At 33.2% G+C, this 25,583-nt stretch overlaps 3 protein-coding genes across 7 annotated transcripts in view; all 3 read left to right on the top strand.

Annotated features, from left to right (window-relative positions):
• The window catches only part of LOC145323806 (uncharacterized), a 247,976-nt gene extending 244,416 nt beyond the window's left edge, over window positions 1–3,560 (top strand). For 2 of the 5 annotated variants that reach the window (XM_080166366.1, XM_080166365.1), the window contains exon 15: window positions 525–3,560. In XM_080166366.1, the coding sequence (XP_080022492.1) occupies window positions 525–593 (69 nt within the window). In that variant the 3' untranslated portion in view covers window positions 594–3,560. The remainder of the gene's footprint in view (window positions 1–524) is intronic. The other 3 variants (XR_013881104.1, XR_013881103.1, XR_013881102.1) reach the window with 3 other exon arrangements.
• Window positions 3,561–6,120: 2,560 nt separating this feature from the next.
• LOC145323801 (general transcription factor IIH subunit 3-like) lies at window positions 6,121–25,573 on the top strand. Its single transcript, XM_080166358.1, has 10 exons — window positions 6,121–8,369; window positions 9,691–9,763; window positions 11,333–11,419; window positions 12,008–12,049; window positions 13,248–13,346; window positions 13,689–13,730; window positions 22,716–22,884; window positions 23,401–23,510; window positions 24,239–24,324; window positions 24,824–25,573. The coding sequence occupies exons 1-10, from the start codon at window positions 8,279–8,281 to the stop codon at window positions 24,910–24,912; spliced, it is 888 nt and encodes a 295-aa protein (XP_080022484.1). The 5' UTR covers window positions 6,121–8,278; the 3' UTR covers window positions 24,913–25,573.
• LOC145324037 (uncharacterized) lies at window positions 16,400–21,413 on the top strand. Its single transcript, XM_080166667.1, has 11 exons — window positions 16,400–16,433; window positions 17,088–17,229; window positions 17,421–17,564; window positions 18,094–18,342; window positions 18,691–18,749; window positions 19,117–19,205; window positions 19,298–19,346; window positions 19,572–19,829; window positions 20,099–20,267; window positions 20,573–20,918; window positions 21,193–21,413. The coding sequence occupies exons 1-11, from the start codon at window positions 16,400–16,402 to the stop codon at window positions 21,343–21,345; spliced, it is 1,692 nt and encodes a 563-aa protein (XP_080022793.1). The 3' UTR covers window positions 21,346–21,413.
• Window positions 25,574–25,583: the final 10 nt, after the last annotated feature.

The following is a 25,583-nucleotide window of genomic DNA, read 5'->3' as shown; positions in this document are numbered from 1 at the left end:
GTAACACTAATTTTGGCGGTTTCCTAAAAAGCATCAATTTGACTACATATCCCCCCTAAACAGATTTTTAAATAACTTGAATAGATGGGGGGGGGGGGGGGTAGGTTTATTTTTGTATTGTTTTTATTAATTTTGGTCATGATAGGGCCCCTCGCCTATATTAGCATAGGAAAAAAATTTAAATAAGAGGGTTGTTAGTTATTCATTTGCTTATTACCATAGTTCAGGGAAGGTCAGACTATCTTCGGTTCTGGTAGCACTGCAGGGTTTTGGTACTGCAGATATAGATAAAGGCCCTGCAAGGTTAGGCATAGGGAAAAAAAACACAACCCCCCACCCCCAATTTTCAAAAAAGGAGGGAGGATTTAGCACTTTGTGGGAAATCACTGATCTTTCCTCCCCAAAATTAGACTTATATACATAAGATATGTACAAAGCGTTCCTTAAACCAATACACCATAGTGGACAAACAGAAAGACTTCCAAACATCGAGTCTTTTTTTAATATGGATAATAAATTTTTAGGACGACCCGCCAAACTATTTTGACATAGTGAGAGTCGAGGAAAATGAAAATGAAGAACAGACGTCTTAAGAAAATTACCCAAACAAAACTTGACAACACAATCAATCAATCACACAATCACCATGAAAATCACTACCTATATATGCACATGCAGTGTGAGTCAAAAAAAGACTTTATTTTCCCATTTTTTTAAGGCAGCCAGAAGGAATATAAAAAAAGAAGTCCTTGTTCTCTGTTAAAAACAGCCGCGCGTTAGCCGAAATCAGCAGGGAGTAAGGGAGGGGACAATGGATCGAATATTCAATTTTTAGGAGTCTCAGACTTTGGGGACTGGCTTAAAGGGAATGTGCAAGAATTTAGCAGTTTCTGACTGAGTTTGGGGACTTGCGCATAGAATGCCGCTACTCGTTATGTATGTTTTGAATATTGCAGACGGGAGAAGGGATAAGGGAAGTGGGGGGAAGGGAAATAAACACTCGTTGTGTTAGTTTGGAATGTAGCAGACGGGGAGAAGGGAGGTGGGGGCAAGGGGCAAGGGAAATAAACAGAATAAAAAGGGGCAGTCATATTCTTGCTAGCAGCTGGCCGGGTCCAATAATCTTTTAATATAAAAATCATACCAAAAAACCTCAATATATTTCATCAAAAACAAGTTGTGATTTCACTTTACATGACGCTATGGAAATCTATTATTCAATTAACAATCCCTTTATAATTTCCTACAAATTTATTGGATTAAACTTGATTTCATGTCCTTTCTTTGATAACTCTTATATTGAATTAATTGCCCATTGTCCCCTCCCTTACTCCCTGCGAAATCAGCCTCAAATTTAAACCCGTTTGGATGCTTTAAAAATGTTTTGATTAGAGGGATTGCCATGTTTTGGTCAGGTTTAGACTTCTAGCTGACTTTTAGAATTGTAATAGGTTGTTTCCCTGAGGCTTACAGACGGGTGACGCACGGTTGCCGAGCCTTGATGAGAATTGTAAAATTTATTTTAGGTGTTTCTTAATATCTTTAGAAGTAGAAATATGTTTTACAAGTCATTACTACAAAATGTGTCTAAAATGTGCACTGAAAAGATATTAAATAACGATAAATGAAATAAATTTGATGTAATTTTAAACAGTGAACCAGATCTTTTCATTTTTTTTATATTCCTTGGTTTATTTTAACTCACCTTGTACATAAGCTTTTAACTGCGGGCATTTTTTTGAAGGGGTATTCATAAATAGTTTTATTACCATCTTTATGATTAAGACTATTTCCTATAAGTACTACAAAGTTGATTAAACAAATATCTTGAAGGGTTTTATTAAACTAAGCAAAGAAAAAGAATATTTTCTGTGCTAAGTAAAACTTTCAAACTTTTGTTATGAATGCCCCACTTTTCAATAGAACTAGGGGGATTCAGGCTATTTTTTACTTAAAATTAATGATATAACTGTCCATCCAATGATGGTTAACAGAATTACTCCTTATGCCGATTCATATTATTGGTTGAAAAGTTTAGGCACCTGTTCGGAACCAACAAATCAAAATTACCCAAAGTTTTAAAATCAATCAAAAAATGAGATAAAGTGGATGTAAAACTTTGGATAACAACGTAATTTACAGTCCAATATCCCTTACCTTCCTTGTTCTTCATTAATTCAATAGTTCATTTATAGGCAGAGAAAGGGCAGATTTGATCTTTAGGAATAGAAAAAAGTTTGTTAATTTTACCTGTAAGAAAAAAAATTTTCCGTGCCAAAAATATCTTGAATGGCCTAAAAAGTTCAAGTGTAAGAGTAAGTGATTCTAAGCACCTTCCAGCAATGATTCTATATAATGTTTTATGATTCAAACTTACTAATGTAAAGCATTTTTTGATGAAATATCATCAAATGTTTTGTTGAGTTCAAAGGTTCAAAGAAAATAACACGCACAAACATAATCAATTGCTGTAAATTGCGAAAATACACTAATAAAACTGTTAACAATATTCCTTTTTCTAAATTAACTGTTTTTATTTAAAAAGTTTACTTTTGTGTCAAATTTCAAAGCTTTTTCATATAAAACCATCGTGAATCTTATTTTTTAGAATTGATATAATGATATAAAACATAACCCTAGTATATTAACCTAAAAAACATTTAGAATCACTGCTGGAAAGTGCTTAGAATCACTTGCTCTCGTTTGTGCATACTCTTTGATATTTTTAGTTTAAATCTTTTATTTGAATAAGGTTACATAATATATAATTATCAATAGTAGAAACACTAGTACAAATGAATGCATGATAAAGTGCCTTAAAATGTAACTTTTTACATATATTTTCATACACAAATGTTTGGTGTTAAAATATTTTTCTACATTAATTGAATATTTTTTCTTAAAACATTGATATGTACTATGTAATTGCAGAGTTGGGATTTTAAGACAAAAAGGTAGTCTGCGTTAAAATCAATCAATTGAAATCTCGATAACAAAGTTGAACTAGATTTTTGATTGATTGCTTTAAACGCAGACGACCTTTTTGTCCTAAAAATCCAATAAAACAAGAATTGTGACATTCATAAGTAGCGAAGCATAGTTAGGCTTGCTCAGAGTTTGTTTTACTTGTATTTAAATCTGGACAGGGTGAAAAAGAGAAGGGAACGTTTACCTTGTTCATTTCAATTTCAGAGGGGGGGGGGCCGGGGGGGGGGGAGGTGGACACCCTCCTTCGCATGCTTGTTGAATAAATGCTTATGGTCATGGGAATCTGGAGACGATCTCCTACTGCAGCCCATTAAATGGCAGTTTCCCTACCTTTAGCGTTATAAATAAACTATGTGTTAAATAGAATAGATTCTTATTTGACAAGGGAACCTTCACAAGAAAAAACGTAGGGACTCTTAAGTTATAGAGTAGCCTCGCTACTAGAAAATAAAGTTGATAACATATTTATAGAAATGATTATTTTTTGGAAACCAAATCTTTATTTTGTAATGTTGTATGTAAACAAAAATGAAATGAATAATGCTTTGTATGTTTATGTGTGAAATCAAAATTTAAGTTTCAAATTATCATTTTTAAGTGTCCAAAACTGGTTTATTCACCAGTTTTGGGATTAGGATAAAACTAGTTACTCACTCGTTCTGTAATTATTTAGACGTTGACGGGGAGACCAAAAATTATATGCATATCCGCGGCTAAATAATTATGAGGCGAGTGAATAACTTTTTATCCTGTTGAGTAAATTAGGGGGGGGGGGAGTTCTGACACCGTTGCGTAAACAGGGAGTATGTGGTTTAGGAATGAGAAGATTATTTGGCAGAAAAGTAGGGAAATTATATCCCAAAAGGGATTTTTTTTGCCAAATGAACTATCCTCTCACTACTACTCCCTTTTTACGCAAAAGTGTCAGAACTTCCCCCCCCCCCCCTCTTTATTTCATTTGTTGTAAATTATCAGTACCAGTGAAAAATCTTGTCTACTAAACTTTATTTCCCTGTTAATGAAAGCTTTGTTAATATGCTTTAAACTTTTTATTTTGTGCTTTGCTTTAACCCTTTTTTCTACCATTTTGATTAGCCAGATACTTAGCTGCCACAGTTTGAAGATTTATTTATGACTTTATGTAAAGTAAACAAAGACATTATTATGGAAATTTTATCCACTAGAAATAAAAAAAAAGTTTAATCGTTTAATGCCATCATCCAGGGCTCGGCAGCTGCGGCTAAGCCTTAAGTTAAACCCATTTGAAAGCTTGAATTTTTTTTTAAAGTTAGATTGCTATATTTGGGTCAGGGTTAGACTTCTAGGTGATTTTATAATTGTAAACGGTGGATTTTCCTGAGGCGTTTAGGCGGCTGCCGAGACCTGTCATATTCTATTTTATTCCTATAATTCAGTTTACGTCTTCATATATTTTATTAAAATTAAATTTGAAAAATGTTTTACTTCCATTCAAAATCTGGTTAAAATGGCTTTCATTGAAAATATTTTTAAAGTAATTTTATTCGTATAACTATTACTATATCCTCTTAAACTGTTTACATTTTGGTGCTTAATTTAAAATGATATTATAAATAATTAATTGTAGTCTGTTTTATTGCATGTAAATTAAATTTAATATATTTTGTATTTTTTATGCTTTCCCTGAAATTGTCTGTTGAGCACTGAAACCAACCTCACCCCCCTCCAAATAAATTGAAAATGTAAGGGGGCATTTTATTTCCTCTGTCTAACTTTTGCGGAGAGCACTAATTCGGCTGGGCTACCTAACCTGCCCTAAAGTAACTAACAAAAGAAAAAAACAACCCACACCCTTTTTTTATTTAATTGATTTTTTTTTAAATATGGGAGGGTGAGGGGTGGTTCAATGCCGAACTTGCACTTTGAGGAATTATTTTTTTTAATGAAAGTAGTGTCTTTGAAAATCTTTAAGTTAATTTTCGTACCTACCTATTATAGATAATTTTCCAAGAATAATAAAACTAGTTTTTATGGCTCAAGCCTTTGGTCCTTGGGGCCAACCAGACTGGATTTATGATATTATTTTCATTCTGATATTCGCGAAAAGCTTTCTATAATACGATGAGAAAAATAATTATGATTTATTCAGTCTTTTATAGTAGTAAGAGCTTAACAAATAAATTTTTATCTGTTGGATTTTAATCAGCAAAATTAAATATGGGGGGGGGAAGTTTTGACACATTTGCGTAAACAGTGAGTATAGGCTTTATCTTTGGACTGAGAGGATAGGTTATTAGAGATAAAATCATTCTTATATGATGAACTTCCCCCAGATTTAAGATTTTTTGGATAGACCTCTAGGTTCCGGAGCTCCAGGCCTCCAGGTCCTCTCTGTACGGGTAAAAATTAAAAAAAAATTTTTTGAACAGTTAAAAGTCCACTTATGAAACAAAATATGCATTTTTTTTCTTCAAATATGTGAATAACATTCAAAAATATGCATATTTTGTTTCATAGGTTGACTTCTAACTCTTCAAAAAAATATTATTTTTTTTAGTTTTTACCTGTACAGAGGGGACCTGGAGGCCTGGAGCTCTGGAACCTGGAGGCCTATCCAAAAAATCTTAAATCTGGGGGAAGTTCATCATATAAGAATGATTTTATCCCTAATAACCTATCCTCTCAGTCCAAAGATAAAGCCTATACTCACTGTTTACGCAAATGTGTCAAAACTTCCCCCCCCCCCCCTTATTGAAGTATTACTTTACTTTGTAGTTTTACTTAAGGGATAGGACACTGGACGAAAAATCAAATACACCCCCAGTGATGATAAACATTTGCCCACTTTGTAGATTCAAATTAAAGGTTAAAATGCTATATTGGAACCGACTAATCAAAATTCAAGAAAAGTATCTAAAATTTATGACCAAACGTATTCGATTACGTGGTTATAAAACTTTGAGTACCAGTGTAATATAGAGTCCAATGTTCATTTCCTTGAAATTAAAGTTTTGCTCATTATTAAATTCAAAAACAGAATGTACCATATTTTGAGTTTTAAAGTAAAACTATGTTGTTATTTCTACAAAGGTGAAAATATATGACAAGGGGGGGGGGGGGGGTGGGGTTAATTCAAGTCTTTAGTAAATACATTTAGGAACAGAGCTGGATCTTTAAATGTGTAGCCGTTGCCGTAGCCATGACCGTAGTCGAGGCCGTAGCCGTAGCCGCAGCCACTGCCAGTGCTGCCAATAAAACATGAATTTTTAAATGTTTTATGTTTTTACGTATTATTATTATTATTTTTCTTCATATTTTTACTGAAAATTAAAAATATGGTTGTGATTTAGATATCGCATATAGTCGTGGCCACGAATAGCCAATTTGATTTAAAGATCACTATTAGGTTAGTGGCTGTACCAGTACCTCTGGCTACGGCAACGGCAACGGCTACACATTTAAAGATCCAGCTCAGATAAAATTAAATGTACAGCTTCTTTTTAACAGATAGTTGGACTGAAATAACCAGGGAATTAATGTATAAGAACATGATAGAAATTTTTAAATCCCCAATGATTATAAAAACCAATCAATTAAAGTACCCAATGTTTTTTAGCTAACGAATAAGTTTACGTGGCTATATAAAACAGTGGGTACAAACATTGTTTACAGTTCAATGCCTTCATCTATTGGAATAGTCCATCAAAGTCATATTGTTGATCGTTAATATATCATATCATATGTAATCGCTATTAGTTATTTTTTTTAAATGGGGTCTTTTTGTGCATTTTGCGTTTATTTGTGTGTAACGGGTTAGTCAAATGCGCATTTTTAAGTCAAACTGTTCTTAATCAAGACCATTTTATATATATATACATTTAGTCATTAAGAACAGTTTGACTTTATGAGCACAGTTGACTAAAAAAATAGTTACATACAACATTACGGAAAATGCGCGAAAAAATGATCCTCTTTTCAACCAATCTTATTACCAGTTCAAGACAGTTATATTTTGATTTGTAACCTTTCTATGATGTTTCTAAATGTACTAAACACTTTTCGGGTGCAGTTCCTTTTGTGACAACGCCTCTTAAGAAGCGTTTCGTCGTATTTTCACAGTAGCTTTTGATAAGTTATATTTGGTTATGTTAGATTAAGTTGGGCTAGGTGATTGCCCCTGAAGGTTAGGCAATTGGCACCGCATGGTATGAGCCCCACGCCGAGGCTAGAAATGGAGGAAAATCTATTATGAATATACGACGAGACGCACCGCAAGAGGCGTTTCCACGATAGGGACTATAACCCACTTGTCATATGATCGTTTTCCCCTTTCAAATGATATTAATTGATAAAAGCTTACATATTAGTACAATGCTGTTGTGTAGAAAATGTACATAAATTATTATTTTGACAATTTTATATGAATTTTGAAAATTTTAAGTAATATAATATTTATAAAATTTCTGATTTTAAATGGTATTTTTATTTTATTATGGACTAGAAGGGGGGAGGGGGGAGTCAGTGTATATTCTGCACAAGTTTTTTTTTCACCTGCTGCAAAATATTTAAATTTTTTCCCCCAAGGAGAGGGGTAAAGAGGAACGTGGGTGCTCTTTGCCTTCAAGGAGGAGGGATTGAAAGAAAAAACCCAAGACGCTAATTTTAGCCTAACAATTAAGAATCCGAAACCGCTATAATAAACGGTTTCTGGATTCCAAATATTGGGCGGATTCCGGATTCGGATTGCCAACCCTAGTTTTCAGGACTGCTTTTTTCTTTATTTTTTTTCTCCACCTCTTACATATTTTTTATCCTCCCCCCCCCCCCCCCTTATCAGGGGATTCGATGCAGAATATATAACCGTGGGGGGGGGGGGGGGGGAGGGGAGAGGTTGATTTAACGCACAGTTTAAAGTTTTATACCTATTCTAATATTCTGTCTGTTGAGATCTTGCGAACCACCGAGCTGAGTTAGTTCTAAGTTTTATGGATGTCTCTCATAGCTCCCAGCATGGTTTAAGGGCAGGGGTGTATATTCTGCATGAAAAATAAAAAATATGTGAGAGGGAGAAGGAAAAAAAAGAGAAAATTCCATGAATAATAAAAATAAAATAATGAGTACGGAAAACCTTTTTAATTTTTCTCCTCCTTGTGAAAAAAACTAGAGGGGGGGGGGGGCGGAATTTTTTTGCTTCACTTTAAATATAAAGCCCTTAGATGCTTGTGGTTAACAAATTAGTCGTTAATCCCCTTGGTTTAACCTTTATTACAACATCATTTCAGATAATTAAGATTTTACAACAGCAAAAATAATGACTGAAGACGAAATTGACGAGAGTAATCAGCTGCTGGTGGTTATAGTGGATGTTAATCCTAACCAGCTCATGTACGCCAGGCATCCAGGTACAAGCAAAACATTTTATATTTTAGACATTTGGCTGTTTTTTTACACTAGTCCCCAAAGTTTTTCTTAACGTATTAGTTTGCTGGGACTTCTATTGAATTTTGATTATTTGGATATTATGTTGAGTGTCCGAACGATTTAACCGCTAATTATAATCAATAAAAGGGGCAATATTGTGTACAATTGGAGATTTACACAGGGAGTAAGGGAGGGGACAATGGATCGACTATTCAATTTTTAGGAGTCTCAGACTTTGGGTACTGGCTTAAAGGGAATGTGCAAGAATTTAGCAGTTTCTGACTGACTTTGGGTACTAGCGCACAGAATGCCGCTAACTCGTTTGTTAATTTTGAATATTGCAGACAAGTATCAATAAATTTAATTTGTTATGATGTGGCTGGTTTAAAAAATTTTTTTCTCCATAAAATATCTTTTCATAGATAAAAACTTTATTGTGATATTTGTTTAATAAACAATCTAGGAATCCAATTAGATTTTGGGTTATGGGGCTATGGTTTGAATGGGTTCCAGGGAGATTTTTCTAGTTATTAATTACATAATGGTTACGTTAGTCTGATGTGCATGTGCTGGTAATATAATGTACATCAATTTATCGGCCATCGTCTTATTCCTTTAGATTTAAGAAAATGGGCTGTTTATTGCATTTGTTTTACATAACCTCTACTTATTCGTTTGCTGAACAACATTGGGGAATTTTATTTAATTTTAAGTTAAGTGCCCCTACGTATCAACCGCTAATTATAATCTACAGAAGGAGCAATTTTATGTATCATCTTTGGAGATGTACATATTATCGGTCATTGTCATATCCTTTTAGATCCCGTTCTCTATCTGTGATAGTGAAAGGTACCATATCAGAAATATGATTGTTAGCATAAGTTACATGAATATTGAATATATTATAACACAAGTAGTTCCATATACCAACTATACCCTAAGTGCCCCAGGAGGCATCTATAGGTGTAGCCGCCAGTTTTGATAAAACTTGAGAATTTAATTGGGAATAGTAATTAATCGCATTGTATTATAAACAGCTTTCCGCGGATATAAAAATGTATAATCAAAAAAATTATAACCAGTTTTTTAACCCCGTTTTAATCTTATGATTGTACATTTTTAGATCCGTAGATAACTGGATATAAAACGATGCCATACATAATTTTTCAATATGACTTTGAACCGGTTCTAATCCATTGGATATTAATCGGTTTCGTAGCGATTCTAGAAATAACATTATTTTGTCCACAATGCCATCATTGCTGCGCTACTTTCAACATAACTTTTTAAAAATTAAATTAGGAAGTTTCAGCCGAGTGATGAACTCTCTGCTGACATTCATGAACAGCCACCTTATGTTACATGCCTCAAATAGGTAAGAAAAAAGTTATTTTTATGCCTTAAAATTTAAACATCAAACACATTATAGGTAAATAAGTTGAAATTAACATAAAATTCGTGATTTTATTGATAAATGTATAAAATAGTTGAATATTTTGATGCTTTAATGGCTAATGTTAAAACAATGTAGAAAACACTATATTTACAGAATCTTCCGTTTAATTACTATACCCTTTATCTGTATTTTTTATTTGCTTAAAACAGGGGTGGTTATTTTCAAATCTTGTTCAATTTCTTTCCCTTTTACTTCTCTCTATTTCTTTCCTTAATTTAAAAAAAAAAGTTCTATAGCATAGATGTATACAGGGTGCGGCACATAAATCGAGACATTTTTTAAACGGCCATGGCACGAAAACTACTTGACCAATCAGGATGTTTGACCCCACTATAGAAAGCTTAGGTAATGACCTTTTTGCACAAAAAAATCTAGACGAAGATAGACGTGTACACCGAGCTGGCCGCGCACATGTTCAACAAGGCAGATTCCAATCGCGCCGGTGGTTTAATGCGCAAAATCACAAAACGTAGGGTCCAACAGGGAAGGAGTTGGAATCTTGACCCCAAATTTTGTGGGTGTCTTAGGCTCATTGAGACACACATTTTGCCGTGTTTAAATCCATTTTAGCTCAATCCTAGCCGAAATGAGGTCGATTTTTTAAGATTTTGAGCCTTAAGAAATCACTAACAGTAGGGCCCGATAGAGAAGGAGTTGGAAATTTGACCCAAATTTTTGTGTGTGTCTTCAACTCATCAAGACAAGCATTTTGAGTACTTAAAGTCCACTGTAGCTAAATCCTAGCCCAAATGAGTGCAAAAACATGGATTTTGTCAATTTGGCGGTTACTCATGTTCCTAAGGAAATGTGGCCTCCCAGCAGCCCGATCTTAATTCAATGGACTTTTGGACCTAGGGCTACTTTGAAGCATGCACCAATAGACGTGCCTATACCACAAAGACCTCCCTCATTGCCACTATCAAGGAGAACTACGCCAGCTTGGACAGGTTCATTTTGACCTGGACCTGCCGGCGGTTGAGGAGGCCGGTAGAGGCGTTGATTGAGGCTGGCGGCGATTTTGTTGAATAATCTACTAGTCATATACCTATTTTGCTTCCCAGTTTTTAAAATTCAATAAAATCTTTAAAATTGACGATTTTATGTTCATTTCTTTAAAAATTACAAAATGTCTCGATTTATGTGCCGCACCCTGTATATACAATTACAGATAACTACCTCCCCCTTTTTTTTATGTCCTTTTTCGTCTGTTAGCGAATTGTTTTCTGCTACTTGGCTGTGTTAATATTCCCGACACCATTGGTTGATTTTTAAAGACCCTATTGAGAGTCGACACAAGGTCATTGCGATAAGGAAAAACAGTTATTTAACCCTTTCCCCCTCTAGTGTCTTACTCTAATGATACAAATACTGAAAATTTCTTTATTTTAAATTTCTCTCCCCCAACCCCCCATTCCTCGAGGGGTGAGTGGAATTTTGGAAAATCTCTACACACCTGGCTTAAAACCTTCATCTCTTGTCTAACTTTAGGGTGGCATTGGTGGCTGCACACGCGACAGGTTGTTCCTATCTTTATCCAGACCCGGACCAGTCCAAAGAAATTCTTCGTCAACAGGAAATTATACTTTTATACATATGGCTTTGCATCTAGCTTCAAGGGACTTTAGCTTTGTTAATCATTGAAAATATGACATTTTTTTGGGGGAGGGGGGGAGGTAATTTTTTTCCCAAAGATTTTTGTGAGAAAACTGACCTTCTCCCCCCCCCCCTCTTAACTAAAAAAAGAAGAAATAGCCTAAATCTTCCAAAGACCTATGGTTCCCTAAAGTAGTAAAGCACATACAATCATGAGTTATAGTGCAGATGTTTAGTACTCATAGAAAAGAGAATAGAGAATGATAAATGAATAAATTGAAAATCACGATAACCTCTCTAAATAGATGTATATATGTTTTTGTAGCATTACTGACAGACTAGAGGACCCAGTAAATCATTTACTGGATGCATATTGCATATTGGTATGGAGAATCAACAGCTGTCTTTTTTTTAAATAGGGTTCCTAACGTACTGACGTACAATAAGATTATAGTGTAGCTTCAATACTAAAAATTTTCACCTATTGTTTCGTTTTTAAGTTCCCTTGAAATTATTTTTTCTATTAGTCTAGCATTTTCTGAGATCTTAAGTATAAAGACTTAAACAGGATGGGCAGCATGAAGCATTTTATCAGTTTGAAACTGTAGTCAGGTACCTAATTTAATAGAAGTTAAGCTATTCTAATGGGAAAGATGCAAAAGGTGCATTTAACGAGTTTGGGTACTTAGGAGTAGTCAACCTTTAAATTTTTTTTGTAATGTATAAGTGTCTGCGCTCCTAGAATCTAGTAGCTCTGTGTTATAAGGAGTAAGAAAAGTAAGAAAATAAAAAAATAGCCTAAAACCTAACATATATATAAAAATTAAATAGCCTAAAACCATCCCGGGACCTTTAAGAATCTTCCATAAAATGGAGAACTCAATTGGTTTAGTAGTTATCGAAATCTTAAGCTAGCGACATAAAAGCCTTACTATTTTTTTACATATTTTTTACTCATCATGTCTTTGTTTATAACTAACTGAAGATTTGTTAATAACAATGAAACCACCGTGTATTGGACTTATCAAATTAAAAATAACATGTTTAAATAAACCGTGTTGATCACTGAAAAGTGAAAATAAATATGTAGATTAGCCATGAAGATAATTGAAATAAAAATAAACTTATACCAGGCGGTTTTTACCGTCTATTTAATATATAAAAAAAAAACTTATTGCAATAAATAACACACAATTGGGCATCCCTAAAATAGTTGTCATAGTTTTTTTTTAAGAAAATAAGTCAGTCGTACAAGTTGAATATATTTCAAGAGTATGATTTTAAGTATTGATTTTTAAAAACTATTTGGTAATTCTTTCAAATATAAGTATGCCATAGGTATAACTGTAGTTTAAACTATTGAACAGGAAAAAATATGTGGTTTACTAAGTTCAAGTTTAAATGCATTTCTTGCTATTACCCTTTTACAAAAATTCATCTGTCTTTTCTCCAGCTTATTAAGATTGAACAAAAAATAAGATAGTTAGATATTTAACTAAAATTATTTCTTTGAAAAAAGCATAAATATACCTTTCTGTAGGTACATAAAATACCATTTCCGTTTAAAAAAAGTTTTTTACTAACTTTGGGGGAGGGTTTTACTACCATCCAAAGAGAATCACCAAAAAAATATTACTCAAAAATTTATTTTACTACCTAATTCTTTTTAAAACTAAAACTTAAAGTGCAGGGTCGACTTTCCCTCTCGCTCCCTTTAATCAAGTGCCCCAAGAGGCCGCTAGGTGAATAGCCGCCAGTTTAAATAGTTTAGACGTCTAGAGGCGACGGAGCTTAACCAAATCTATTTTAGGCGAAGATTAAAAACTGTGATAAACATGGACCTCCACTCTACAGCAACAGAATCTCTAGTTTCAGGAGGCCTCGCCATGGCTCTCACTTATATCAACAGGAAAATTATTCATCTTCTTACTTTTTATAAAAAAAAACTTGTGTCTGCGTCCCCTAGAGGCCAGGGAGTTATTTATATACTTAACTTATTTATATACATACTAGCGGATGCGCCCCTAGCATCTAGGAGGATCTATATTCGAAGGGAAATGGAAGGGCAAAAAATAGCCTAAACCCACCGTTGGACCTCTAAGAAGCCTCACTGTAAAGGAGAACCATATCGGTTCAGCGGTTAGAGAGATCCTTCGCTACAGACAGAAAAAAAGCTTACTATTTTATATAATAGGAGGGATTCTTTTAGCTTTTTAATAAAGTTTTTGAATGAATAATATGACGTGTACAGAGTGTATGCCTCACTTGGTCCTGCCGAGAAAGTAAATCCAAGGTATTATTTATGTGATGGGCGTACACTCTGTGCTATAGAGCAGTTATGCTGTACTGTACATCATTATATGTTTCGATTTTCCTCTCTTTCCAAATCTTTATATTGTTAGTAGGAAAGTTTTTCTGATTATTAGATATTAATTAGGTATTTAGTCAGTCATTTCTTTGTTGTTTCTATAAATTATTCTAGTACCCAAACTTTTTTAATTTATTGGCTTACAAACTTTTTTTTCTTGTTCATGAATCTTAGAGTATAGGACAATAAATTGATGTACATATTAATATAACATTTAACTGGAAAAAATTACCCTCTTTGTAAATTAGAATTAGTAGAAAAGGGGGGGGGGGCGAAAGTGACACTTTTTGAAACCAAAACTAAAAGTCAACAAAGGAACTCAACTAAAAAAAAAAGACTTACAGGTCTGAGATTTTGCATGGCAGTTGCTTTATAGGGGTAAAATATGGAACTGCGAAGAAACGGCGGCGCAACCGTCGAAAACCGCCGAAATTTTGTTTGCCTTTTCTTGGCGGTTTTCGGCGGTTGCGCCGCCGTTTCTTCACAGTTCCATATTTTACCCCTATAAAGCAACTGCCATGCAAAATGTCAGACCTGTAACTCTTTTTTTAGTTGAGTTCCTTTGTTGACTTTTAGTTTTGGTTTCAAAAAGTGTCACTTTCGCCCCCCCCCCCCCTTTTCTACTAATTCTAATTTACAAAGACGGCGGCGCAACTGAGATTTTGCATGGCAGTTGCTTTATAGGGGTAAAATATGGAACTGTGAAGAAACGGCGGCGCAACCGTCGAAAACCGCCGAAATTTTGTTTGCCTTTTCTTGGCGGTTTTCGGCGGTTGCGCTGCCGTTTCTTCACAGTTCCATATTTTACCCCTATAAAGCAACTGCCATGCAAAATGTCAGACCTGTAACTCTTTTTTTAGTTGAGTTCCTTTGTTGACTTTTAGTTTTGGTATCAAAAAGTGTCACTTTTGCCCCCCCCCCCCCTAGATATACCACACTTTTCTGGGATCTTGCTGCGTCAAGTATCAACTGTGGGGAATACCAAAGGATGACTCCATGCAAAATTTGAGCCGGCTCCGGCCAAAACCGGCCGGGATTTTTATGAAAAACCGGTTTTTTCCGGTTTTTAGGGGGTATCTGTAAATCTAGCCCCCTCCTGGGTACGCCACAATATTGATTTTTGCTTTAAGGTCTGATCTGAATTCCTCAACACTGGATATGACCCCTAGAGTTGAAAAAATGGTTAAAATCCGGTCTTTTGACCGGTTTCCGGCCATTTCCGGCCCAAAAAAAAAATTTATAAAATCAAAATTTCATCTAAAATTTAAAAAAATATGCTTTAAATTCCAGTTTTCATTAATATTTTTTCAAAAAACAAAAAGCTTAGGTAATGAAGATAATTTTAACAACTTAAAATGTGAAAAAAGGTTGAAAATTGACAAACTTATGTCAATTTGAAAAAAGTTGGTAAATCCTAAAAATTTGACCGCATTTTTCTAATGTAAATTGTGTGTATGAACGATGTTTGGATTTAATGAATCACCCCCTTTTATTTTCTTACCCCTTTTTTGACCGCAATTTTTTTGCTTGAAGTAGTCAGCTTTACTAGAATAAACAACTATTTTTTTCAATTCTCTAAAACTTTTCTTCTTATTATGTTATCCTTGTTGTTGGATTGGGTTTACTTTATATCCTAAAATAATTAAAATATAGAATAAGAGTTAGCTTATTTTAAAATTTTGAAAAAATTACAGTTTTGCCTAGCTTGGCTGGCAGTGGTATTTAGGTTGTATCGAACGCATTTTTTTAAACATAGCTAAAGCTAGCTTTTTTTTATAGTGCATATATAACTTATGTTATGTTAAACTTTATTCTGTTATATCTATTTCATTAAAGTTAGTGAAATTTAATTCTATTAAAAAATGCGTCAGCAGCTATTTAATTATGAAACCCAAGTTATAGGTTTTAAAAGAGGAACTACAAAAAAGCTATATATAATTGTCTTATCATATTATCTATCTCTTACAATGTATATAGATGCGTTATAGAAAGTATTTTAAAGAACGGATTAGCTGGAACAATCTGGAGTTGGTTGGGAACAAAAAATTTAAAGAATGTGACCTTCCTTCCCACACTTTACCAACCAATTTAGAACTTTGTAATGCACTTCCTCTCTACGATAACGATATTGGGGCTGTTTTAGATAAAATTATTTTAAAAGTAAGTAAGCCTTAAAAATTATAACTATTAGCTGAACATCCAAATATAGAAAAAATGAAAAATATTTCATATTCAGAGTTTAATGATAAAATTTTAACGCAAACTTCATAACTACATTACAAAATATTTGACGTTTCTTTATAAAAGCTGTCAGAAAGATGTAAAGTTAAATTTTTATTTTGATCAATAGATTTTCAATGAATTCAATTAAGGTTAATGAGATTTTCAATCATGATGTAGCTCGTGACATAAGCAACTTACGTAGATATGTTAGAGAGATAAGAAAAGTATACAAACATTGTTGTGCAAAGAAAAAACTACCAGCAATAATGTTACAGCTATTTCCTGCAATAGATGAATCAAAAGTACCAAAATCGAAATTAGAAGTTTATCACAAAGTTTTACAAAATAAAACAAATATACCTCCATATCATATGAGAAGTTCTGCACAATATGAAACTCATGAAGGTAATCAATATATTAAAGTTTATTTTTTTGCGTCATATGACTTGATATAATTTTTCCGAAATGATTTTTAAAAGCGAAGCTTTTCTATAATTAGGGTCGGTCTGTCCGTCCGTCCGTCCGTCCGAGATTGATAGCTTTTATTCGTTAATTAAGGCATGTTAGAATTGTCCTATCGATTTCAAACTTTGCATGATGATTCCTGTAGTAGTTAGGTACGATTTAGAAAGCGTAGCAACTCTATAATCATAACCAGAATGTCTGTATGTCCATTTTAAACATGTTGATTTTTCTACTTTTTTAACAACACATTTTTATGTGATCAAATTATCCGTTTGATCTGATTTTTGGTATGTTGATTCCTGGGACAACAAAGAACAAAATTATAAGCAAAGCAACTCTATAATCAAGCAGTTTTTCAACAAATTTACTTACAATTTTGCTTCGACTCTTATACTTTTATATTCTGATTATTCAGTTTAGACACTATACAAGTGTTAATGTCCATTTGTCCTACCGTTTCAGTGCTTCGCTTTTATGGATGTTGTCATCCTTGTTGCCAAATAAGGACATTATTTGTAATTACATGAAAAATTTATATAAAGTTTTATTTTGTATTTGTATATCTAAAGAAGAAAAAATATATTTTGCATTTAGATTTTAGACAAGAAGAAGAACACTTTTACCCAACTGATTCTGATAATGAAGATAATAGCCAAGAAGAAGATACTGATACTTTAGATTGGTACGATGATATGGAAGAGAAAAACAGTGGTTTCTATAGAAATACAAATTTCAGGTAATGACAAAATATTGCAAGTTCATAGATTTTTACACAATCACTTAATATAAATGTGTATAATTATTTCAGATTAGCCCTTAACACCAGCTTTACAAATATAAAATTAAGAGTGGGTATTTACATATATCTTTAATATAATTTCAAAGACTGTTGTTATTCTTGTTTTTTTTAATGGGTTTAAATTTCAGGAACTTATCTTGTGCTCTAGATAGATTTTCGATATCCAATGCAGCTGCCGTAGATGTAATCAATAGTTTTCTTTTGGACTGTGATCATATCAATTCACACAATCAAGAAGCTAAATTGAATTTTCGAAAGATTGAAAGATGCAGGTAAAGTTTAACATTTCTTTAAAAACTTTACTTCAGATTTTATATGATGTTTGCCATTAAGTTACATACCTAAAAGATAATTTTATAATCCTCTATTAGCTTCACAGCAACTGCTTATGTTGTGTTAATCTTGAATGATAAAAAAATTTTAAATTCAGCAAAAGAATTATATGAAGAAGTCAGCGGTTTTGCCGTTGTTCTTAAAATTTTCAACAGTAAACTAATATATTCTCAAAATAATTTTTCATTTACAGTTGGAAATTTCTATACTTTAAAGGATTTTGTACCCATTTGAAATTTATAAAAATGGCCAACACAACACAATATAAAAATTTAATTATATGTTATGACAATCTTTTTATTAACAAAGCTTTTTATATTGTTTAATGTATAGTTCTTATTGTTAACTTAGAAATGTTAGAATGTTAGATTGTATGCTTTGGTCATTTCTTTAGCAGTTAGATACTTTTTAGAAAGCAAAGCAAGTCAATTAATATTACCATTTGTTATGCAATATTATTACTTTCAGGAAAGAAAACCGAAAGATGTTACTATCTTCTATCAGCAACTTGAAATTATCCTATCTAGGATTTGACGGCAAACAGCTCAAAATTACAGAACAGTTACCAACCTTGGATGGACAAACAATCAGAGTACCTAAAATAAGGGAACACATATCAATGACTACAATACAAGATAAATATCTCGGATTTTTCACTTCTGAAAAGGGTGATGCAGCTTCAATATCAGAGAATATGTTTGAATATCTTGAAGAAAGGTAAACTGTAATACTTATCTTCTAAAGAAGGGGTCTTAACTTTTTTAATTTTTATCTTAAATAGCTAGTCGGTGTTTTTAGAAAGTAGTAGATGTAAAATTTTCCATAGAATTTAGATATGCAATTGTTTTTTTGTAGACCTCTCATTTTTTAAGTAATTTAAGTTTTTTTTTAAAAAATGATTAAGTCGGTTTTAAGGTACTAAAACACAATAAAAAAGAAAAGAAAATTGCCATTATGAACAAAAATACTAAGATCTTTAATTTGACATCTTATATAAGATATATAAGTTAGATATACTAATTCAAAATTACAGTATTTTGTAATGTTAATTATTCAAATATTCAGGAATATAGACATAACAGATTTAAAGATAGTAGGGTGTGATGGAACTGCATTGAATACTGGTATATTGAATTATATTTATCATTTTTTAGTAGTGAAGCTACTCTATATTTACTAATGTCCGTCCATCCTTCAGGTTTTGGGGGAAGCGAGATTTTCTCGGCTCCAAATTGAGTTAGAGCTTCGCTACTTATGGATGTGTTCATCCTTGTTTTAAGTTTTAAAACTATTTATAGAATAGCTATGCATTCAAGCAAATAACAAACAAATATTTATATATCTATTACTAACAAAAATTAGATAATAATGCCAACAAAATAAACAAAAATTTTGCCAGAATGAATATAGTTTACACAAAAATATGTATTATAAACTAATTCTCATAGCAGGAAACACATTTTAGCAAACTCAACAAATTCGTTTTATTAGGCTGTAATACTGGTTTGATAAGAAGATTGGAAGACAAGATAGATAGAAATGTTCAGCATAGTGTTTGTTTGTTGCATTGTGAAGAAAAGGTTAGAAACAAATTGAAAGTTCAAATTAGTAGTTATCTTGTATTATTAGCTTAAACCTAACCTAACCCAACTAATATCCAATACAATATTAGGTTTTGGAAAAGGTCATGTTTTATCTTGATGGCGAATCAAAAAATCCAGGTAAAAGTATAAAATATGTTATTGATATTTTGGATAGTAAAGTTAGAAAGTTAAAAAGAAGTATAAGACATGGCTTTATAGAGCAAGACTTCACAAAAAGTCAATAGAAAATGTTCTTTTTTTATTTAAGTATTCTCAATTCTATAAACTAATAACATTATTTAAAAACTTCTTTAAAAAACAAAAAGCTTTGAATTACTAAATATAAATTAAAATATATTGTAGATGGCCTACCCGATGGCCCAATTGGATCAGAAATTAGGAAAGCAGCAAACGAACCAGAAAACAGACCTTCTGTAACAGACTTTGCTCCCATATATTGTCCCGAATTTCCACAAATAGATGCTGAAATAGTCAAAGGGATGTCACGTGACCAAAGGATGCTCTTCAATATAGCAAAGGCATGTATTGAGGGCAAGTATAGCCATAGTCTAAGAAATTCGAAAATAGGACACCTATCATCAGCTCGCTGGAACAATACAGGTATAAATTAGCAATATAACATTTGTCATACTGTTTACTAGTTTAGTTCAGAATTATTGGATATCCTTTTCTCCATCCATTAAATTTCTGTTATCCTTTTCTCTCTTTTTTAACCTTCAGTTTACTACAAACAAATCTCAAAAATATTTCGACTATTGCACATAATTGTTTTTTGTCTGATAATAATCTCTTGTAAACAATATCAAATAGTTTTAGACATACACTCATTCTTGCTAAATATAGAATGATTAGATAAATTTAATTTCTAGCCACATACATCTTGGACCATTACATGCGATGTACAAATCCGTCTGACAAGTTGACACAGCTTGTCAACTTTACAATCAAGATTTATGCATGTGGTTTCTTGGACGTAAAACGACAGAGTAATTTTGTGCATGGTCCGTTGCATACACTCAACATAATGGCTCGGACAAGGTGAAATCTTTATATATAAATAATTTTTTGTCATAATAAAAAGACAGAAACGAGGATGAAAACATCCATAAGTAACGAAGTGCTATCTCAGTTTGGGACCAAGAAAGTTGTGTTTCCCTCAAATCCTGACGGACGGACATTAGTAATTATAGAGTAGCTTCGCTACTAAAAAGCATAGAAATTAATAAACACCATTACTTTAACTTTGGGGAATTGTCTATTCTGGAAATTATAATTTTTTATTTTACATTAATCACTTCTGACTTAAAAAGACAACTTTTGCAATACAAAATAAATTGTTTTAGGGAGTTTTTTCCTTCGGATATTCAAAATGTCGTGTTAAAAGCACTATCTGACAATGGTTTCTTTCTCCATAAAGAAAACTTAGTTGTGGGGATGTTAGCTTCCCCTGATGAGCAAGAACGCATCAAAGCTTATCTTCAAATCATGGAATCCAGGAGAAATAATGTTACAGAAAGGAGGGTATTTCGAATACCGAAAGATATTAACATCAATGCTCAGAAACTGTCAGAAGTCACTTCTGATGCATTGGTCATAGAGCCACCTGTTCTCAAAGGAATAGACGATGACCAACTAATGCAGTGGGCACAGAATGGTGGCTTTTCTGTGCCTTATGAATGCCATTCACAGGTTATAGATATTACATTCTGATATTTGATTGAATTCATCTTTTAAAATTACTTAAGGATTACTTAAGTAGCGCAGCTACACTATAACAAATTACTTTCTATACATCTATACATTTTTTGGCCTCTCCTGCTATCCATAATTAACTTTATTTGCTGTTTTGTGATTTTATGATAAACTCTACTGTACTATAGCTTTAAATCACTTGTTGTAGTTTGATATTTTCTGTAGTTCTTACTCTACATTACAAATGGATGCATTAATCCTTGTTTTCTAGAGAGTTGAGGCTGCTGTCCAATTGACATCGTCAGTAGCTATGAAAGACATTCCTTTTGAGTCTAAATTGGGCAAGGCAGTAGCTATTTCTGAAGCCAGGAAAAAAATTACCTACAATAGCATCATTAAAAACTATGAACTTTCAGAAGAATAGTTTTATATAAGAATTGTATTTTGGCAATCAATAAATTTTTGTAATAACAAACAGCAAGGATTACAACATACATAAGTAGTACATTGATCAAAGTGGGCAAATGGACAAAGTTGATTATAGAGCAGATGTGGCTTAAGATATTACAAACAAAAAATTAATGTAACTATTTTGAGCCTAACCAACAGACAGACGGAATTAGATTAGATGCTGAGAGGAATGTACACAGAAAAACTCAGACATATATCTTAATTAGAGGTTCATCCCCTGACATATGGACATACGGACAGACACACATTTTAAATTGTGGAGTAGCTTCGCTACAAAAAACTATTAAATTGTATATTAAATTGTAATTAGTTTGTGATAAAAAACTAAATGTGATATTGTAATTAACAAATTCAAAATTGATAAATATATATATTGAACTCGTTATCTTATCATTGAAAATTGACTCAAATATTATTAAAAACCATCAAATCCGGCCTTTAGTCGGCCGCCTGTTAAAAGCTTTCTGGCCAGCCGACAAGCCTTACTGATATATCCCTGGAACCGCCAGGGAATGTAGAATTTGGATTAAGAAAAACATTTAGACCCTCTCATTGTAATTTTGTTGGATATTGCGTGTGTTAAAGACCAAAGTCAACCTAAATTCTGAAATGTATGTATAAATCCGTCAAATTTTTAGGATTTACCAACTTTTTTCAAATTGACATAAGTTTGTCAATTTTCAACCTTTTTTCACATTTTAAGTTGTTAAAATTATCTTCATTACCTAAGCTTTTTGTTTTTTGAAAAATTATTAATGAAAACTGGAATTTAAAGCATATTTTTTTAAATTTTAGATGAAATTTTGATTTTTTAAATTTTTTTTTTGGGCCGGAAATGGCCGGAAACCGGTCAAAAGACCGGATTTTAACCATTTTTTCAACTCTAGGGGTCATATCCAGTGATGAGGAATTCAGATCAGACCTTAAAGCAAAAATCAATATTGTGGCGTACCCAGGAGGGGGCTAGATTTACAGATACCCCCTAAAAACCGGAAAAAACCGGTTTTTCATAAAAATCCCGGCCGGTTTTGGCCGGAGCCGGCTCAAATTTTGCATGGAGTCATCCTTTGGTATTCCCCACAGTTGATACTTGACGCAGCAAGATCCCAGAAAAGTGTGGTATATCTACCCCCCCCCCCCCCTTTGTTCACTATTAGTTTGAACCAACCAATCAAGTATTCAAAGTTTTTAAGAAAACAAATGAGATTGTATAAATGTTAAAAACTTTAAATATTTGCAGAATTTTCATCACAATGTCCCCTTACTCCCTGATATTGTTGCAGACTATGTTTATAAAATTACTAATTCTTGTTGTTTTTCCAGACTGCTGGCAATTTCTTCAACCGGGGACAGTGCCGCACAATACATAAACTACATGAATTCATTCTTCACTGCACAGAAACTTAATATCCCTGTGGATTGTTGTATGCTAGGCCAGGACTCGGGCCTCCTGCAGCAGGGCTGTGACATCACTGGCGGAGTTTATCTCAAGGTAGATTTATACATAGACAGATTGATACCAGGGTACTAAAGGGATAAGACAATGGCCTATAAATGGCATTTTTTTCTAAAAACTCGCACTTTCCCTTCACTCGCATACAGGGCCGGGGTGTATACTCTGCACAAGATTTCTTCCTCTGCTGAAAAAAAACCAAACATTTTATTCCCCCCCCCCTTTTTTTTTCTAAATAATAGTATGAGCTGACGTTTTCGGTAACCTTTATTTTTTCATCACCCACCTTCTACATATTTTTTTCCTTCTAGGCAGGGGATCCGATATAGAATATACACCCCTACTCGCATATCAATGGATCACAAACAAACTTTTTGACGTCTATATTAAGTTAAGTTAGGTCAGACTAAGTAGGATTTCCGAAAGAGCCCTGTAGGAAAATTACCTCGTTTGAATAGAGGCCTGAGGTGAAAATGAAAAGAAATAAGATGAGGGTTTGGTTGGTTTATTTACAGGTATGATTGAAAGCACTAAGGTTGATTTCTAAATATTAAGGTTGAAGAAAATAGTGAAAAGCTGTTAGAGTACCTCATTTGGATGTTTTTACCCTGTGTTCCTGTAAGAAAAATGCTCGGGGCTCCTCCACCAATCAGGGTAGACTACAGGTAGGCTCCTCCACCAATCAGAGTCGACTACAGGTAGGCTCCTCCACCAATCAGGGTTGACTACAGGTAGGCTCCTCCACCAATCAGGGTCGACTACAGGTAGGCTTCTCCGCCAATCAGGGTTGACTACAGGTAGGCTCCTCCAGTAATCAGAGTCGACTACAGGTAGGCTCCTCCACCAATCAGGGTCGACTTCAGGTAGGTTCCTCCACCAATCAGGGTCGACTACAAGTAAGTTACAATTTTTATACCAGGGACTATCTATACTTTATAAATTGAAAGTGTTAAATAATAGATACAGTGCTCCTGACGGCCAACCAGACAAAAAAATCCGTCCAGTTTGAAAAGAAACTTCTAACTCTTTTTGGGAAGGGAACCAAGAGAACTCGCCCCTAAAAAATGACCCTCTGTAAAAAAAAATTCTTGGAAGTTGGGTTGATTTCCCCCACCCCCAAGATGCCTCGATCGGTGACGCCGCTAGAATAATATAAGGTAGTAAGATTTTTTTCTAAAAATAAAAATCTTGATATGCTGTTCAAAATTTTTTCAGGGAAACTACAAATGTTTTGGCTATTTTCCTAGAGGCTAGGGGCGGAAAGACTAGTATAATGAAAAAATAACTGCCCTGTTGTACCAAAATTAAATGTGATAATGTGATCGGATTGTTCATACACTGTATTCCTATTGATACAAACTAATATAAACACATAAAATGTTATTACTTTCAGGGCAGCATGTTTTTGTCACAGACAGCTGGTCGACATTGGATTTGTGTGTTCTGTTTGTTTGTCAATTTTCTGCAAATTCAACCCAGGAATCATTTTATGCATTGATTAACCAATTTAAGCCAATTAGTTTCTGTCGTTGAATTGAAAACGGTTTTAAGTCACACTGAAAAATCATGTATCGAGTTGTTTGATTCAGAATTTTCCATGAATAATAAGATAAAACCTTTGTTTGTTGGCTCGGGCCAAAAAATGGTATTATTTAATTTATTATCCGCAGAGAACTGTCAGTAATATAATGCGATAAATGACTATTCTTAATTAAGATTTACTCAAATTTTCAGCAGTTCATTTACTTTGCACTCAAGATATGTCCGTCAGCCTGCCTCATTCAAATGATAATTAACTTTGTTGGACATTTAGAGATTTTAATAATCATATTCAGTCTTTCATAGACAAATAACAATGTCAATTTCATCTAAAGGTTGTATTTTGTCTTAGTGAACTAGTTTTACTCTACTTTGCTGTGCCTCAAATGGATATACTAGTCACTGTCAAAAATTTTGGCATAAAATGTTTTTATTCCAGTTTGTACAACATGTCATGCCGTTTTTCAACCTCCCAAAATAATGGCGCCAATCAGAAAGAAGAAAGAATCTAAGAAAGTGTCAGCGTAGCAGCTGTGACAGCAAGGACAATAAGATGCCCAGTGATATGGACTGAGAACCAGTGATACATCCATTATTTTAAAGGGAGATAAATCAAATTTTTCTTAGTTCAAAGTTTGAAAAATTTTTTTTTAGGGGAGGATACACTTGACAGTAATACAATACGCCGATTTTTAAAAAAAAGCAGCATGGATTTAAAAAAATGGAAACGGATGGTAAAGTAATGTAAAATCCATTTATGATAAATGAAATTATGGAGGGAAAGTTTGAAACTATGTTATTGTGTAATTTAGCATAGACAGAACATCAAAGTTTTTAAGGGAACTCAGATCTTGTTTTTAAACTATTTGGATCAGTAAAATTTACAGTGTAACGTCCACTTCCTTTCTGAACAGCAAAATTTAAATTGTTTCCAATTGTTTTATACCTGTGTTCTGTTTTTCAAAAAATAATTTAAATAATAACTTTGATTTTGTTGAATTATTAAAGCTTAGGTGTTAAAAATAATCCACACTTAATTCTGTTAGTGCATTTATTTTATTTTACTCTCATTAAAACTGTATTGTAACTTAAATTGTTATAAAGTATAACTATTTTTCTCTAAAGTTTTTAATTTAAGTCTTTCCTCAAATCCACACTACTCAGTTTTATGATAGGAGTAACATTAAGACAGGGAAGGG

Source organism: Acartia tonsa, chromosome 7 (genome assembly GCF_053477335.1).
Source record: "Acartia tonsa isolate MP-2025a chromosome 7, ASM5347733v1, whole genome shotgun sequence".
NCBI lineage: Eukaryota > Metazoa > Arthropoda > Copepoda > Calanoida > Acartiidae > Acartia > Acartia tonsa.
The sequence above is the reverse complement of the archived record's forward strand: the minus strand, read 5'-3'. Positions and strand labels throughout refer to the sequence as shown.